At 43.1% G+C, this 17,134-nt stretch overlaps 1 protein-coding gene and 1 pseudogene across 1 annotated transcript; one reads left to right on the top strand and one right to left on the bottom strand.

Annotated features, from left to right (window-relative positions):
- Positions 1–11,992, bottom strand: part of LOC133003647 (uncharacterized) — a 37,638-nt pseudogene extending 25,646 nt beyond the window's left edge.
- LOC133003646 (uncharacterized) lies at positions 11,991–16,474 on the top strand. Its single transcript, XM_061073434.1, has 6 exons — positions 11,991–12,160; positions 12,346–12,541; positions 12,686–12,827; positions 13,502–15,024; positions 15,437–15,718; positions 15,800–16,474. The coding sequence occupies exons 1-6, from the start codon at positions 11,991–11,993 to the stop codon at positions 16,472–16,474; spliced, it is 2,988 nt and encodes a 995-aa protein (XP_060929417.1).
- Positions 16,475–17,134: the final 660 nt, after the last annotated feature.

The following is a 17,134-nucleotide window of genomic DNA, read 5'->3' as shown; positions in this document are numbered from 1 at the left end:
GGTTAATATGTGTGACAGCTCAGCCAATTTAAAAGCCCTTAATGGTGCTATGTAAAACCTTAACTAATATGAATACTAAGAAGATGAGAACAATTTCAAAGCTGACAACGCCACCTAAAGAAAAAGAAAAGGAAATGCAGGAAATCAGGGATGAGCAATCTGAACAGACAATGGCTGCTGAGCTTCAGACACCGGTGCTGGCTCGTCCTCTGGTCTCAGTGTCCTGCTGAGTGTCTCTCCACAGCTCAGTTTTCTCTCTGTGTTTCGCTGCTGTGTCTGTGCTTACGCTGTCAGTCCCTCACGGTCTCTCACTTTTTACCTGTGTCTCAATTCTAGAGGCCACATCCCTCTGAAGCTGCATTCGAATGCTCCCGAAATATCCAACCCCGAGCAACAGAAGCTCCACCGGCCCAGCATATCCCATAATTCATTGCACTTCAGTGACAAACAGTTTTTTAGAGAGGCAATGGCTGCAAAAAACAAAAGAACTGAACCAAACAGCTTGAAAGAAAAACAAAAAACACTTCAACTTTTCATTCAACAGCAGAACGTTTTTGGTCTGTAGCTTTGTTTCTAGGCGACAGCTGTAAGGCCGGGACAAGATGGTGATGCAATAGGAAGACCAGACCGTCTGATGTAGTTTGGCTGACGCAGTCTTTACGGCCGTTGGAGGATGCAGCTAACGTAGGCTGCTCAGACCGGGTCCTTTAAAGGATGCGGTCACTGAATTTAGAGACAGCCTAGTCCTCTTGTCTTGCCTGTTGCTCTTCATTCATCTTTCGCTTTATGCCAAACCTGTTGCCACTGTGTTGATTGGAGCCTGGGGTTGTCCGTGCCTGTGTCATTCAGGGGCAGTAGGGAAACTTTGAATGCAGTATAATACAAAAGGCAAATAACTTTTATGTAAATATATAATTGGTGCGGATTGTTTTGGACATCAAGTCATCATCTGAGCAGGAAAAATCATCCACGGCCCAGAAGAGAAAAAACAAAATCAATCAACAGTCAACATTTCTGTATTTCCTTTCCTCACAGTTAAATACAAACCATTATCACAGTGGGAGATCTGTACTGGAAATAAAAAGGAAAAACAGATTTTGAGTTTTCACATTGTAACAGTCGTTACAATATGACAACCACTGTACATTTTAAATGGACTGTATTTGCTTTTCTAGTCTTGATGGCCACATAAAGCAGAATGGGGTAGACAGTAATTGAACCGCCGGCCCTCTGTTTAAAGAATAACCCGCCCACCTCCTGAGCCACAGCCGCCTCAAACTCTACATCCCTGTGTTGACAGCTGTCACCGTGAGGGGCCTTTAGAGCCAAAGGGGATGGTGAAACTCCTGTAACATGTTTCATGATTAAAATCAAACTTTATTGTATAAATTCAGCTCTTTACTCTTTATTTATAATTTGAGGCAAAGGACAGAGCCACTCTATTGCCATGGAACACGGACAATAACTAGAGGGGATCTCAGAGAAAACAATTTGCATAATCCTGCAAACATCCGGATAATATTTAACCGTTGAAGACAAAGAATTATACAATGGCTCAATGTTGAAATATGATATTTAGTTCATCATGTGCGGTTTGTGAGAAGAGGAGTGTTTACAATCAGATCTCACTGAGTTCTGACAGAAGGCACAAATTTATAGAATGGCTTCGGATGTGATACACACCATCTTGTAGTATTAGGTCAATTGTGTGCACGCATTGTGAGTATGTTGTGTATCTGAAAGTGTGTCATGTGTACATCTCAGTTTGCCTTCAGCGCACCTAATGGTGTGAGGTGCTTCAGTGAAATCCTTGTGTTTTTGTGTTTTTGCAACCGAATGACTGAACAATCTGCTGCGTTTGGATATTGTTCAGTGTTTCTGAGGTTTTTGTGTGCCTATATCATTTCTTTTGGCTAAATCCTCTCCCACATTCAGATGACAACACTATGAATTTAAAGAGAAGTTTTAAAATTGGAATAGAAAGGCAGAGTTATGTAACCCAGCTGTCTTCAAAGAAGCGAATGCACTGCCTTTATTTCCAGCTTGAAGCAGCCATTACATCGATGCTTGCTTTTTATTAAATTGCTGTGGAATTGATTATTTCCCTCATTTATTTTTTTATAAACCACAAACTGCGGGGGAGGAAAATACAGCAAAGACCATATGTTAGAAAAAAGTTGCTCTTTATATTGGATTTAAATATCTATTTTGTACATACAATCAAATGAATAATGGAGATAAACACTGGTATTAAATGACTTTTAACATATCTACAGCCAAGCAATACTCTCAAACTTACTTGACTGGATTCTGGAAATTTGAGCTGCGACTTCAGGTCAGTTTCACAGTGCACAGAGGTGAGGATCCCCATTCTCCCACTCCCCCAAGTGGGTGTACTACCAAGGTTATTGTGAAGCTGCTATTTTAAAGTAGTTAAAGTTATGGTAGTTTTAAATTGCCTAGTAATTAAAACATGTATATCTTTGACACACAACAACAAAACCACCACAGGTAATATGTGTTGCCACTGGCCGTAGTGTTGTTTAGTGGTGTTTTTTTTCTTTTTGGTTTTGTTTGGTCTCCTCTGGTTTCTGTCTCGATGGTGTGAGCAAATATGAGATGCCACATTCACTCTTCAGCCAAACACCATGGAGACACACAGCTGGAGTCCTGCAGTTTAGAGACGCTCTTCCTCGCTCTCACTCCATCTTTTCCTCCTTCGTGCACGACATAATATGTTTCCTCTCGTCTAGTTAATTTCTCTATGGGAATAGTTTTGTATCTGACAATGTAAAATTTACTTCAAATGCAGTCCAATCAGAGCAAGGGTATAGTCAACTCTATAGGATTTAACTGAATCCTCTCTCAATGCAAACTGATGGGAGGCTGATGATTTTAATAACTTTTATTGACTGTAGCTCTTGATTTGTCTCCTCTAGGATCACTGTGATTGTGATGAGGAGTATTAAACCACACTTGGTGTGTTTGAGTGTACTGAGTGCGAAGCCATAGTTTGAATTTCTCAGTCTGCTTTCTCCCATAAAAAATTTAGATTAGCTACATTAGCCACTTTGGAGATATGCGCTCTGTGTATGAGTCAGTGCATTATCCTCTGTGGGAATCTATTCATCTCCTCATTAGATTTCTACCCATGCATCTTGGATTAGAGTGGCTTTAGAAACCAGAGTCCACCCAGACAAACGCTCCCATGAACACAAACATGTACACACTTGCCAAACTCAGTGAATCTGTTTCTCTGTAACGATGGGTCGCCGTTAGGATACATTCACTTATGAATGAACATTAATATTCCGAATTTTTTGAGGGATTGATGGTTGTGTTCACAGCGGGACGTTTCACAGCTTGGACACTAGTGGGCTGCTCCACCTTTACTGATAGTCATTTTTTGAGACGGGAACATTTAAAAACATTTAATCAAAGTCCATGAAGGGATTTATTGTGCAGGGAGACAAGAGCCCACACATTGAGATGTGTTGTGTAAGGACATCAGGGAAGTGCTTTACATAATGTTCAGAAAAAAAACTTTCACTAAAATCTCTTATAACAGCCACATTCTGATCTGACATTAATTAAACGAATATCTCGTAAGGACAACACCAGGTCAGCCACAACTTAAAAAGAAAATAAATCCAAGCCCTTGTTTATTGGGACTGATTAAGTGAGAGAAAAATGCTGCTTCAGTGGAGCAGGCTTGTTATATAATATACACTCATACGATGAGGTAAAAAAGTTTTGATTTACATATTATTTCTGTTGGAATCTCTTGCAGGCCTGTTTATGTAGAGAATCTAGACTGCTAATGCCATTAGTTGTTGGTTTCATTTTGATTTGACATATTTTTGCTTGAAGATAAGTATTTATATTTATTTGCATGGAGCTGTGTTTCATAGGTTTTAGTTTTTCATTTAATGCAAACCTGATCCTACATTGAGAGATGTTAAGTATTATGTGTTTTAACTGTTTAGTGGAGTCCAGGTTTTATTATTCATATTTTTTTTATTTTATCCGACACTTTGCCTTCATGTGGTTGAGTTTAATCTTTGTTTCAGATTTAGCAATGTGGCTGATTTCAGGACGTACACATACTACATCCAAATTCACAGTCCACTACCACTTGTATGGAGTTATAACAATTGCCTCTCACAGTAAATCTAAATCTATAAAAGGATGTCACCGTGAAAACCTCACGTAGTCTTTTATTGACATGATCCAAATGGAGATGTAGTCTGTCTGTCCAATAGGTGCAGAGTGTGTGAAGAAAATCTGGGAAAGAAATCCTGCATTTATCTGAAGATGGTAATGGGACAAAGTTATTCTCCAACTGGAGGACACGTTTATCTGATTTCTGATGAATAAATTCTCAACTCATTTTAATTAAAGAAAGAGCTTCATTTTCTAACAGCTCAGTTTCTACTCACACTAATGTGCTGCTGAACATGAACGTGACTACAAATCAATGTTGTCTGAGTTCAGTCCATTGAGCCTCCACAACTAAGTGAACATGTGGCTCAGCTACTGCTGCACTAATCTGATGAGAAAGAATGGCCGTCAGTAAATGAGGTATAGTCTGGAATAGAAACGCTGATTAATATACCAATCAACAAAAGTTCAATAAAGTGACATGGTGCATATTTATATATAAGAAAGACACAATGATAATGACTTAAGAGATTTGATATTCTCCTCCTAAAAAGTTTTTATCATTATGTAAATAAATTATGAAACTTGTGTGTTTTAAGATATTTTTGTCATTTAAATTATTTAAAGTCCTCCCTGAGTAGATCCAGTGCAAGTGGATGATTAAAGTGTGCAGTGATGTTTCTCTATGAGACCTGTCCTGTGGACTGAGCACTAATAAGATTATAGAGGTTCCACAGAGAGCCCGTTCACTCCCCAGTAATCCAGAGCCACATCAGTGCTCAGTCCTCTCTACATCTTTTATCCGCGCTCTCTTTTGAAATATAAACCAGTTTAATCAATCTCTATTTATTAATCATCTTTCGTAGATCAAATTTTGTGCAGGGCAGTTCAGAGATATTCAGGGAGCAAAGAAGATGAAGAGGACTATGAAATGCCTCTATAATCAGCCTGAGTGAGAGCTGTGTCCGAGCTGCTCGTCACAATCATCCACTCCACTGGGTTGTGGAAAGCTGCACTGAGCTCCACTTTATACTCACTGACACCAGCACCAGCCTCTGCTTATCTATTCATACATTTATTATATCATTAATATTCTGACATTGACTAACAGTTTATAGTGTTAACACGCAATCCAGACAAGTGTTGTTTTGATATTGCAAATGTTGTCGGTGTTTGAAAAATTAAATCACGTTGATGTTCTCAGTGAAGACATTTAATGTCCCTGGTAAATCTTCCCCCTCTCTGCCTGGAGAGAAGGTCAAATTCTGCACTGAGCCACATAAAATACACATCTTGAGTTTCGGTGGACCAGAGGCATCAAATCTGAGAGATGTGGTGTGACTGCCACTGTAGAGATCGAGGCTGATAAGAACCAATACAACACTGCAGACTGATGTTCGGTGGCAGTAAACCTGTGAAGAGAGAATAATGAGACTTAATGAAGAGTCTGGTCACATTTCACAGATCAAGAGAGACCCGAAGTGTCTAAATTACCACTCGCTGAAGTGTAGATCATAAGTCCTCCTCCATGTAAGTGGATGAGACTATTACCAATCTAAAACGTACACGATAAAAAATATTTCTGACATTTTAGGGAGTTCTTTTCACAATTTGCAATAACAACAAATGGATTTTCTTTTATTTTGTATTTTATTGTATTTTTAAGCACCGGACATCTTATTCTATTTGCTGTAGTTTCTATAATATTTAATTGTATTCTGTATTTTACATCCACAGATATAAATCAATGATTTATATTATAGCTAAAATAGAGAACTGTTTTCCTGACATTTGTAAATACAAAGTTTACCACATTAGCTCACCTAGCTGAACATCCTAGCTCCCATGCCTCATTCTCATAAACATCATATCCCATGAATTTCTTCAAATTTGGCACAAGTATTTACGTTTCCTCATAGACTGTATATAAAAATAGACATAGATTTGAGAGCCGGTGAAAATTAAGCAGTGAACAGTTTGTGTAGATGAAAACAATAAAGTGGCTGAGGACAAAGTTTAAAGCAGATGTGTGGCTCAGAGGAGGAGAGGGATGCATTTACAAGACCAGGAAATGTTGATCACAGGGTGCAACAAGGACACAGTTGTTATTTTTCCTGCTTATCCTTATTAGTCCAAATCTTCCTTTTGTCTGAGTTGACTCCTGAAAGTCCTTCACCAGATTATTAAGTTTCATTAAAGTCTCCAGAGGAAAGTGAGAGATCAGGACAGAGGCAACACAACAGATACAGAAAAGATGTTTCCACCCTTAAATAAGAGCTCTCTTTCTCTTTCTCTTTTTCTGACCACAGGCCTTTTTAAAATGAAAGCTGATAAACAGTAGCAGCTTTTTATATGGTAATTCACCAAAGAAACACATGAGACAATCAAACACCTACAGTCATAGAATGGAAATGAGATGTTTTGTGTTAGTCAGGTGAATATTGGGTACTTTTTTCTACGTCTGTTTGAATAAATGGGTCGGATGTGTGATGATATTCGGGTAGGGTTTGATGTGTGGGACAACTTTAAACACCCCAGATTCTTCCTAGATATTAATAATCCTCATTTGATATTTAATGGTCTGTCAGTGTTCAAATCCATCGGTCACTCTGCACGTCCATTGGACTCATTTACGACACTTAACTTGTTTGTGATGGCGTTGTGTGAACTGCAAGCAGAACAGGTGCAGAGTGCAGCAATATGTAACTTCTTCCAGAATGAGTTTATCCATGCATGAAATGAACTACCTTATACTTTAGATGGAATCTCAACTGCTAAAGATGCCCAAGGAATACATTACTGTTTGCTATACAATAAGCTTTCAGGTCAGACAGGCTGAATGTTGAATATCACCTGACATCATATTATCCACATCCACCTTTTCTTTTGTGCCAGGCCATCAGCAATGCAATATTTATTTGATGGGAAGCCTTTGCAAACTGATTCCCTTTCTAACAGGTTTGAGTTGCTTTTAGTGTTTGTGCAGAGAACCATATCACACACATTTTGCCTGATGTACAATACAGAAGTACATTGGATTGAGATCAGCAGGCATCTTGGATTGAAGTGAAGTGATCTCAGGTCTGATATTTGGGATGTAGAAGACGTCGGAAAATATCAATTTATCATGCAGTATCCATGCTGATAATGTGCACGTTTAATTTCAACAGCAGGAGATAAGCAAACCTGATGGGCTGTGTCTCTCTTGAAATGTTTGATTTAACAGAGCTTTATGGTTCAGCCACACTTTCACCACGATTTGAAAACTTCTGTGGTTTGATTATTGGTATATGAATACCAGTGGACATGGAGACAAGGAGAAGGACTGAGGATCACAGGGGAACGGCAGGAGGACTGGACAGAGGCAATGAAATACAACTGTTAAAATCTTTACAGAAAACAGACACGTTGCAAAGAGTGACATTTGGACTTTTCAGTTTACCCAAAACCAAAATAACAGATGAGAAAGGTGCCTCAGACCAGGTCTGGACCAATGGACCAAAATCTGATTCCTCCAAAAGAGGTGGTCTCAATGCAGAACTGAAACACTATTTGGTTTGTTTACAGTGTGACTTCTTGTTTTGTTTTATGTGATAGTTTTTCTCTTCTGGCTGTGGCTTCAGTTCAGTATTTTAGCAGCTATCAGTGTGAATTGAAAACACATTTCTCTCTTGTTACATTATCACTGTTAAGGTGTCCATCAAACAGAGCATCCTAACAGAGATAAAGTCAGGGGGTAGAACACACACTCTTATCTTTACAGTTTGAAGCTAATCTACGGCAGAACACTGGTCTGACCATAAGCTCCAATAAAACCATTAACTTGCAGCGAGCTGATGAAGTGTAGCCATTGATTCCCTCAGGAAATGAGTCAAGTTGTCTGATTAGAGCTGTGGCTCTTCATTTGTGGATTGATGAACTGGTGGAAAATCTATAGTTATTGTCTTAGCAACAACTGATGAAGTGTTTATTAACAGCTATTTCTTTATGTAAATGTCCTATATCCACTTTTCTTTTTCACTGCAATGAAACATTACCCTTCTTTTCATTGGACAGTGAATTCTGATGAAGCATTAGTAACAGGTCTCTAGCCACTGACTCACGGTTGAGTCTCCACAGGTTGTGTGACCTCAGGCTCTGTTGTTTTAATGTCATGTGTCGTGCTGGCAGAGTCAGGAGACGCTCCAGGAGTGGATGTGACCCACAAAGAGGTTAAGAGAGACACAGCAGGTAGGAGGCCAAGAGAGAGCAACACAACACAGTCCACTGCCAAGGTTACACACCTACATGCTACACACTCTGCTACACTGCCAGAGGTTACTCAACTGGTTGGTGAAGAGATTCCCATGGAAGTAGCTGACTGGTTGTAACCACCTCTGGCTCTGACAAAGAACAAGGAGAAGCCTGCCACAGCAGGAGAGGCCAGGATGAGAATAGTGAGGGAGCAGAGAGCCACTGTCTGTCCCACAGGTAAAATACAAGACTGGAGCAGGCGGTGATGGAGCGTTAAAGTGAACATAATATGCTTTTAAAGTATTTTACTTTCCTTCAGTGTGACATATATAGCTTTCTATGTGCATGTAAAAGGACTGATAACGCAGGAAGAATCTGGAGCAAAGGGAGTTCTTCACACCCTGAGAAAACTCTCCTTGTTCTTGAGTAGCAGAAATGTTTTTTGATGTTTTTTTTTCAGAAAAGCATCTTTGTCATTAAGCAACATGTTAGCCTAGAGAGATATCAAACAATTATTATCAAATACAAGCAACAAATCAAATAGATTGGTTCTTTACGATTTTCAATAACAGACTCAGCCTAGAATTGATATGGTATGACCACTGTTACCATAGCTACAGCGCTGTTCACAGGTCAGCATGAAGCCTAAGGCTGAAAATTGACATTGCTGAAGTATGTTCAAATTTTCTTGCCTGTAATAAAAAAGTAGACCAGCTGACCTATCAGAGCAATGAGATGTCAAATGCTCAAGTAGAACGCATGAACTCAGCCGATCCGCTGATGGTACAAATGGGAACAAATCAATGGGCATTAAAACAGCAAAATGGGCGGTACGAGCTGGTGATGCATGGAAATTCTCTGGAGACCAGACTGTCTTATTTGGGTTCGGTTTTCGGAGACCAGCCTACTGTATCACATTTGTGATACATCGGCAGAGTGGTGAGTAGATAATGAGTGAACGCATGTGGTGATCGGATCTTGAAATGGTTTGCATCGATCGAATCACAAAAATCTTAGCTCTCCAAAGATATGTCCCATCAGTACCTATAGCTGTAAGAAGCAGTTTTGTAAATAACCACGGCACCCACTTAACGCTCTGACGGCCAGCCTGCTACCTCTGTTGGTTTTATGTCTAATAACTTCAGTTGAATTGGATTCGGCTGCTTCACTGTTTACCCCTGAAACTCCAGCAGTGTTTTGTGGACTCAAACACTTCCCCCAGCCCTATATCAATTTTTTTTCCCTGGTAAACTATCCCTTTAAGTTAAATGTATGAACCCTTTAAATGGCCAAAATGTGACACTTTAACAAGACAACCTGACGCAGTGGATGTGATTCAGTCCCAGAAGAGAGAGACTGGTGAGACGGGGAAAGAGAGAGAGTGCGTCACATGTTTTATTCAGCACTGTAGTGACCTTACAGATAACTCAGTTGTGTGTTGAAAATTTTGACATATATTTTAAATTGAAAACCAACCCTGAAGCTGACTTTGTCCTCAATGTATTCTAGGAAGCAAAGACACCTTTCGTCGGGTTTTCATCCTCTGATTGATCCTAAAGTCTCACTGTGACTTTTGACTGACAGCAGACGTGTGCATATTTAACTAGGTGTACATGTCAAAATAAAATTACTCAAATCATCTGCACAGTTCTGCATCTTTGTTCGGTCCGTGTGCAAGACATGAACAGAGAAACAGATCCATCTCTACAGAGCAACATTTCTCTTAATCCTGACATCATCCAGTGTTTTTTTCTGTAAACCAGTGTAATCCTCTCCGTCACTTCCATCTTTCTCTCGTTGAGCCTTTCAGGAGGAAACACTGACAAACTGACTGATTCACTGACTCCAGCTTTACCAATGACACAAGCCCGTGCTGCTTTTCTTTTCACAGAACAATGACCGTGTTTGTGATGTGTCACAGTCAGTGCAGCTCTCTTCACTGAAAGTGAATCAGTCTGTGCTGGATCATAGAAACTGCACTGCTCAATTTCCTCTGGTAGACAAATAGAAGAAAACAATGAACTGATAGAAGAAAGAAAATAAAAATAGTTGTTAGTTTTAGTCCAGTTGGCTTCGTCAAAGAAGAAAGATCTCACAGTAACTGCACGTCGACGGCAGTGCAGTGCAATCCGTGAGATGGGGAGAACAAGCCCAGACTTGGCAGTTATCATGATTAGGTCAATACAAAAGAACCAAACTGTCGCGGGGTCCCTCTTGAAAACTGCTCAAAAAGTGTGTAAACACAGGCGTAGTCGAAAATTTTGGTTTCAAATTTATTACAGCTGCTCCAAAAGTCTCTCGTTGACATTAACAAACATTTACTCAAAAAAAAATACTTTAAATCAAATCGACAGGCAAATCTTCTGTCTTCTGCTCTCATGAGCCCTCACGTTACCTTCTGCTGTAACTGGGTTCAGAGACTCAGCCTCAAAGACTTGAAGCTCCCTTTTAAACCTTTAGCCCCTCCCATCGGGCTTGATTATCAATTCAAACACATTTATCTGTAAATACAGTGTTTGAACCAAACATAAGAATTTTCAATGACCTATTTACATTTCAACAAATAAATCATCTTTACACAAATCAAATAACTTTCATATACAAAACGGTATCAACCACAAACAGAACAACTCTTGTTAATTATCCCAAACCCAAAAACAACCGGAAGCTATTTAACCGGACAGGAAGTTGTGTCCGTGTTGTTCCATCCAGCTTTACGCTGCCAGCGAGCTGAATGCGCTGCTTCCTTAAGTGCCGGTAAGTGTGTGTGTGTGTGTGTGTGTGTGTGTGTGTGTATGTGTATGTGTATGTGTACCAGATGCCGAGCTGAACGAGTGTGCACCCTCGGTCGGCCCAGCGCTAAACAGAGGAGATGATGGTTAGATTGTGATCACTAGGACCTTTAACAGTAATAGTTGAAATGTTTGTAGGCGCGTGTGGCTGTATGTGCGCGTGTGAAGACCGCTGGCGGTCAGTGACGGAGCCGCTCCGTCACACAAACACTTGAACCCTGTTAACTTCCCTTTCTGCAGGAAGCTGTTGGAATCATAGCTTCAGGATCCAGAAATGTTGGAGCTTTAGTTCCCTGTGAAGACACATATGCTCTTACTGCATGTGAGTTATGAGATATTTTCTTCACATTAGACGTCTACATCGAAATAAGTTTGACTCATGACTTGTTATATCCATAAGTCAGGACTGAACACAGTTATTGTTTGTTTTTCAACCGATTCAAAATGCATTTTTAAATCCAGACTGCAGGGGTTTTCTGAACAGAACAAAAACGACAGTGATCTACCTCCTCTCTTTTATTAGATGATATCAGCCTGACAGAAAGAGAAAGGAGAGGGAACGCTGGCTGCCGCTCCTCCTGACACTTTTACCGCTTTTGTGATTGAAGTGACTTTTTGGAGCTATTTTGTTCGGCGGTTCTTGGATACATAGAGCCTACCTGCTCTGTGGTGACTGTGGAGCTGGGGCTCGCCAGCCTGTGGTCGCGGCCGGACGGCGCGGCTTGTTTTTGTGTTCTGTTTTTTACCTCGGTGCCGGCGATGATCTCATACACCGCCCCGCAGCTACGGCGCTGGTGCAGCTTCATGGCTCCGTCCGATAGAGTGTTTAAAGCCCTCTGTCAAGACTGTGGGATTTTGAAAACCAGACCTTCCTACATTCATAGAGGCTCGCGCCGCGGCTTCAGCGTGGAAACAGGAAGCAATGCAAACCTCGGAGTCATCGTTGGAAACATCGCGAGACTACCCAACAACAGGTACAACATAAGACACGGAGTGGATCGCAGTGTGCTACGGAGCTTTCAGGGATCTCCCGAGCTCTATCTCCTACCACCATGGAGCTGCTAAACACACAATCCCTCACAAACAAATCCCTCCTCATATACCACCATATTCTGGACAAAGGGCTTGACTTCATGTGCCTAACTGAAACCTGGCATAGACCAGGGGACTACTCCGTGCTTAATGAAGCATGCCCCCCTGGCTATAAATACATGGAGAAGGCCCGCAGCTCGGGTCGTGGTGGTGGACTAGCCGTCATGCACCGGGCTGAGCTAAAACTGTCTCCTCTGCCAATGCCTGATCTTTCCTCTATGGAATGCCTGGCTTTCAAATGCAAATCTCCATATTCCATGACAGTGCTTCTCATATACCGTCCTCCAAAACCAAACCCATCTTTTCTACCTGAGATAAGTGATCTCCTTACCTCTCTCTGCACTTTGTCAACTAACATTGTCATTGTTGGTGATTTAAATATCCATGTCGACAACCCCTCCTGTCAGTTTGCAGCAGATTTCCTGAGTGTGCTTGAGTGTCTTGGGCTGCAGCAGCATGTTGAGGTTCCTACTCACACCAAGGGGCACACTCTGGATCTGGTTATCACTGACTCTGCTTCCATCAGTAACCTACAGGTCTATGATCTTGGTGTGTCTGACCACAAAGTGGTCTCAATGGCCTTAACTTTTATGCTGCCTACTAATAGACCTAGGCGTCAAATGTCTTTCCGGAACTGGAAAAGCATTGACTCGGCCACTATGACCACGGATCTCCAGCTCATCACCTGCCCAGCCTCTGCATCAATGGATGAATTAGTGGAACTCTACAATACATCCCTGAGAAGTGTTTTTGATCTCCATGTCCCTGTCAAGTCACGTGAGGTCAATTTCTCACGCTCCGCTCCCTGGTTCACACATGAGTTAAGGAAAATAAAAACAGCTGGACGTGCCCTGGAACGACGCTGCAGACACTCTGGGCTCACTGTCCATAAACTGGCCTATCGTGAGCATCAAAGGGCCTACTCCAACTCCCTTAAAGATGCTCGCTCACAGTTCTATTCCGGGTTAATCAATAAAAACCCTGGCAACTCCAAACAGCTTTTTTCCACCATAAGCCATCTCCTGAAACCACAACCACCCTCTTCAACTGAGGCTACAGAGGAGCAATGCAACAGCTTCATTGACTTTTTTAGATCAAAGGTCAACACCATTCGCTCTCTAATGTCCAGCTCTCCATCTCTGCTTCCCTCTGACACCAACTCCTTAACTACGAGTATGCTGTCTCCTCTACATCTCGCTGAGGTTCAGGAGAGCCATGTTGAGGCAATCCTCAAAAAATGAAATCCTGTACCTGTACTCTGGACCCGATTCCCACTGCTCTGCTCAAGGCACATATCCCCACTCTCAGTCCTTTCATCACCAAGGTTGTTAACCTTTCCCTTCAGTCTGGCTGTGTCCCACCTACTCTCAAGGTTGCTGTCATCCGTCCCCTTCTCAAGAAACCCACCCTGGACCCGGAGGTTCTAGCCAATTACAGGCCTATCTCCAACCTTGCCTTCCTGTCCAAGGTGTTCGAGAAGGTAGTCGCTTCTCAACTTCAGGACCACCTCAAACATAACAGCTTGTTTGAAAAGTTTCAGTCAGGATTTCGTTCAGCCCACAGCACTGAAACGGCTTTGCTCAAGGTTACAAATGACCTGCTGATGACAGCCGATGCAGGATCACCCTCACTCCTCATCCTCCTTGACCTGACAGCTGCATTTGACACAGTGGATCACACTCTCCTCCTAGAGCGCCTCTACAAAGCTGTTGGACTATCAGACTCTGCACTCAAGTGGTTTCAGTCCTACCTCTCTGGCAGAACTGAATATGTCTCACTGGGAAGATGCAAGTCCAGACTGCTCCCTGTCTCCTGTGGTGTTCCGCAAGGGTCGGTCCTCGGCCCCATCCTCTTCATTATTTACATGCTCCCCCTCGGTCGTGTCATCAGCAAACATAGGATGTCCTTCCACTGTTATGCTGACAACACACAGCTTTACATCAAAACTGCCCCAAACCCCTCTGCAGCCATTTCATGTCTCACCGCCTGTCTTGGGGAGATTAAGACATGGATGAGCAGCAACTTTCTCAAGTTAAACAGTAGCAAAACTGAAGCCCTCCTTGTTGGAACTCCACACCAGGTTCAGTCATCCGCCATAACTCAACTCACCTTCGACGGTCAGGTCATACCCCTCTCCTCCACAGTCACTAATCTGGGAGTTAGGTTTGATTCTCACCTGACCTTTAATGACCATATAAAAAACCTGTGCAAAACCTCCTTCTACCATCTCAAAAACATCTCCAAACTCCGCCCCACTTTAACCCTGTCAGATGCAGAGAAGCTCGTCCACGCATTCATCTCCTCTAGACTGGACTACTGCAGTTCCCTTTTCACTGGGATCACTGGCAAGAACATCCAAAAACTGCAATTCATTCAAAACAGCGCTGCCAGGATCCTGATGAGAGTCCGTAAATATGAGCACATAACACCAATTCTCCACTCACTCCACTGGCTCCTTGTCTCAACCCGGATTGAATACAAAGTCCTACTCCTCACCTATATCTGCATAAATGGACATGCACCTCCCTACCTACAAGAACTCATCACTCCCCAAACCTCCACCCGCACCCTCAGATCTACAAGTAGCTCGCTCCTTCGGGTTCCCAACACCAAGCTCCGCACCATGGGCGACCGGGCCTTTTGCTCAGCAGCGCCCCGCTTATGGAATGGTCTCCCTGACCACCTGAGGGCAACACAGACCCTGGACTCTTTTAAGACTGGCCTAAAAACCTTTTTATTCAAGAAGGCGTTTTTACTTTGAGTTGAGTTTTTTTAGGACTTTGTTTTTAACTATGTACTTGTGGCACTCTGAGATCCTCGGATGAAGAGTGCCTTACAAATAAAATGAATTATTATTATTATTATTAGAATGAACGCTCCATCATACACTCAGAAAAATCAACTAGGGCATGTGTTTGATTAGTTAACTACAATTATGTTTACATTAAATGAATTAATCGGTTTTATGTTAATTAAATGATTTGTTCTTGTTTGATGTACAAGAGCAAGTAGATCAGCTCAGGAAGGATGTAGCCAGCGGCCTGGAGAACATCAACAGAACCGCACTACCTGGCAAGTTGAAGCTCTGGTGTATGCAGTTTGGGCTCCTTCCACGCCTCTTATGGCCACTTACCATGTATGAAGTCCCGATCTCAAAGGTGGAAAAGCTGGAGAGGCTGGTCAGCTCATATGCAAGGAAGTGGCTTGGGCTTCCCAGGTGCCTCAGCAGTATAGGGCTGTATGGCAAAGGAGTAGTGGAACTGCCCATTTCCAGTCTAGCAGAGGAGTATAAATGCGCCAAAGTTAGACTGGAGATGATGCTATTGGATTCGAGTGATCCATTTGTAGCCCAAGCTGCACCCATCCTGGCTACTGGGAGGAAGTGGACCCCACTGGAAGCAACCAAGCAGGCAAAGGCAGCACTCAAGCATAGGGACATCGTGGGCCGAGTGCAGCACGGGAGGAGTGGTCTTTGAGCCGGAGCCAGTACACCGGCCTGGAACAAGGCTACTCCGTTCCAGAGACGCAAGCTGGTGGTCCAGGAGGTACGTCAGCAAGAGGAGGCAGCAAGGTGCGCAAAAGCTGTTTCACAGGCAAGGCAGGGGCAGTGGATGACTTGGGAGGGAGTGGAGAAGAGGAAGATCTCCTGGCAGGAGCTGTGGGAGATGGAGGCATTTAAGGCTAGCTTCACCATCAGGGCCGCTTATGATGTACTGCCGTCTCCCAAGAATCTTAACCAGTGGTACGGAGAAGACCCGACATGCTCCCTCCGCCCGACTCCAGCTACACTAAAGCACATCCTGGTGGGCTGCAAGACCGGCCTCACTCAAGGCCGGTACACCTGTCGGCACAACCAGGTGCTACAGTGTCTTGCGGCAGTGCTGGAGAGTCGACGGATGAGTGTCAATGCCCTTCCTCCACCATCTCGTAGGCCGGCAACAACATTTGTCCGGGAGGGCGGGGGCCAAGCCACTCTCACCACCACAAGACCAGAAACTGGACAGCTAGGTGGGGCACGGAACTGGAAGATGCTGGCAGACCTAGGCCAGAAGCTCCGATTTCCAGCAGAAATAGCAACTTCAAATCTGCGACCAGACCTTGTGCTTTGGTCGGCCTCACTCAAGCAGGTCTATATCGTCGAGCTCACGGTGCCCTGGGAGAGTGCGAGGAGGAGGCCTACGAGCGCAAGAAGCTAAGGTATGCGGACCTTGCAGCAGACGCACAACAACGAGGCTGGAAAGCTTAGGTCTGCCCAGTTGAAGTAGGCTGCAGAGGATTTGTAGCCACCTCAACATCCAGGCTTCTTCGAGAGATGGGAGTGCGGGGGAAGGCCCACAGGCAGGCAGTCAAAGACCTTTCCAGGGCTGCTGAAAAGGGAAGTCAGTGGCTGTGGATAAAGAGGAAGGACTCCGCCTGGGCTGTCGGATGAGTGATGGCATCTAGGGAGTGAGCCCGGGACGCCGGATCTCACTGCTGAACCCTCTGGAGGTGTCGTGGCTCAATCAACGAAACATCGAAGAAGGAGGGCGCCCACTTGACAACCCATAGGATGCCATCAATCATTCGACCAGCCCACGGAGTCTCGAGTATGCAGAAAGGGATATGAACACCTTGTCCTACATAACAGATCTGATGTACAAGACTCAAACAAATTTTTGATGAATAGAATTCATTCATGTCAACCTAATGAGAATGAGGTTCTTCGAAACAATGAATCCGAAATTAGTTCAGCTACGCGCATGCGGTGCGCCAACCAAAAAATTTGAATAGGCGGAAGTGGAACGTTACATGGATGTTAACCAACTGACCAGCACCTGCAACTCTCACCTGCTCATTTGGCATCCTTGATATTAAGG

Source organism: Limanda limanda, chromosome 6, assembly GCF_963576545.1.
Source record: "Limanda limanda chromosome 6, fLimLim1.1, whole genome shotgun sequence".
In the NCBI taxonomy this organism is placed as follows: Eukaryota; Metazoa; Chordata; class Actinopteri; order Pleuronectiformes; family Pleuronectidae; genus Limanda; species Limanda limanda.
Note: the sequence above shows the minus strand (reverse complement) of the source record. Positions and strands in the feature narration are given on the sequence as shown.

Coding starts and splice junctions, on each gene's coding strand:
- LOC133003646 (XM_061073434.1), top strand. CDS start 11,991: ATGGCTCCGTCCGATAGAGTGTTTAAAGCCCTCTGTCAAGACTGTGGG. Junction 12,542..12,685: donor AATCTCCATATTCCATGACA/GTGCTTCTCATA, acceptor CCCTCCTGTCAG/TTTGCAGCAGATTTCCTGAG. Junction 15,719..15,799: donor CACTCAAGCATAGGGACATC/GTGGGCCGAGTG, acceptor ACTCCGTTCCAG/AGACGCAAGCTGGTGGTCCA.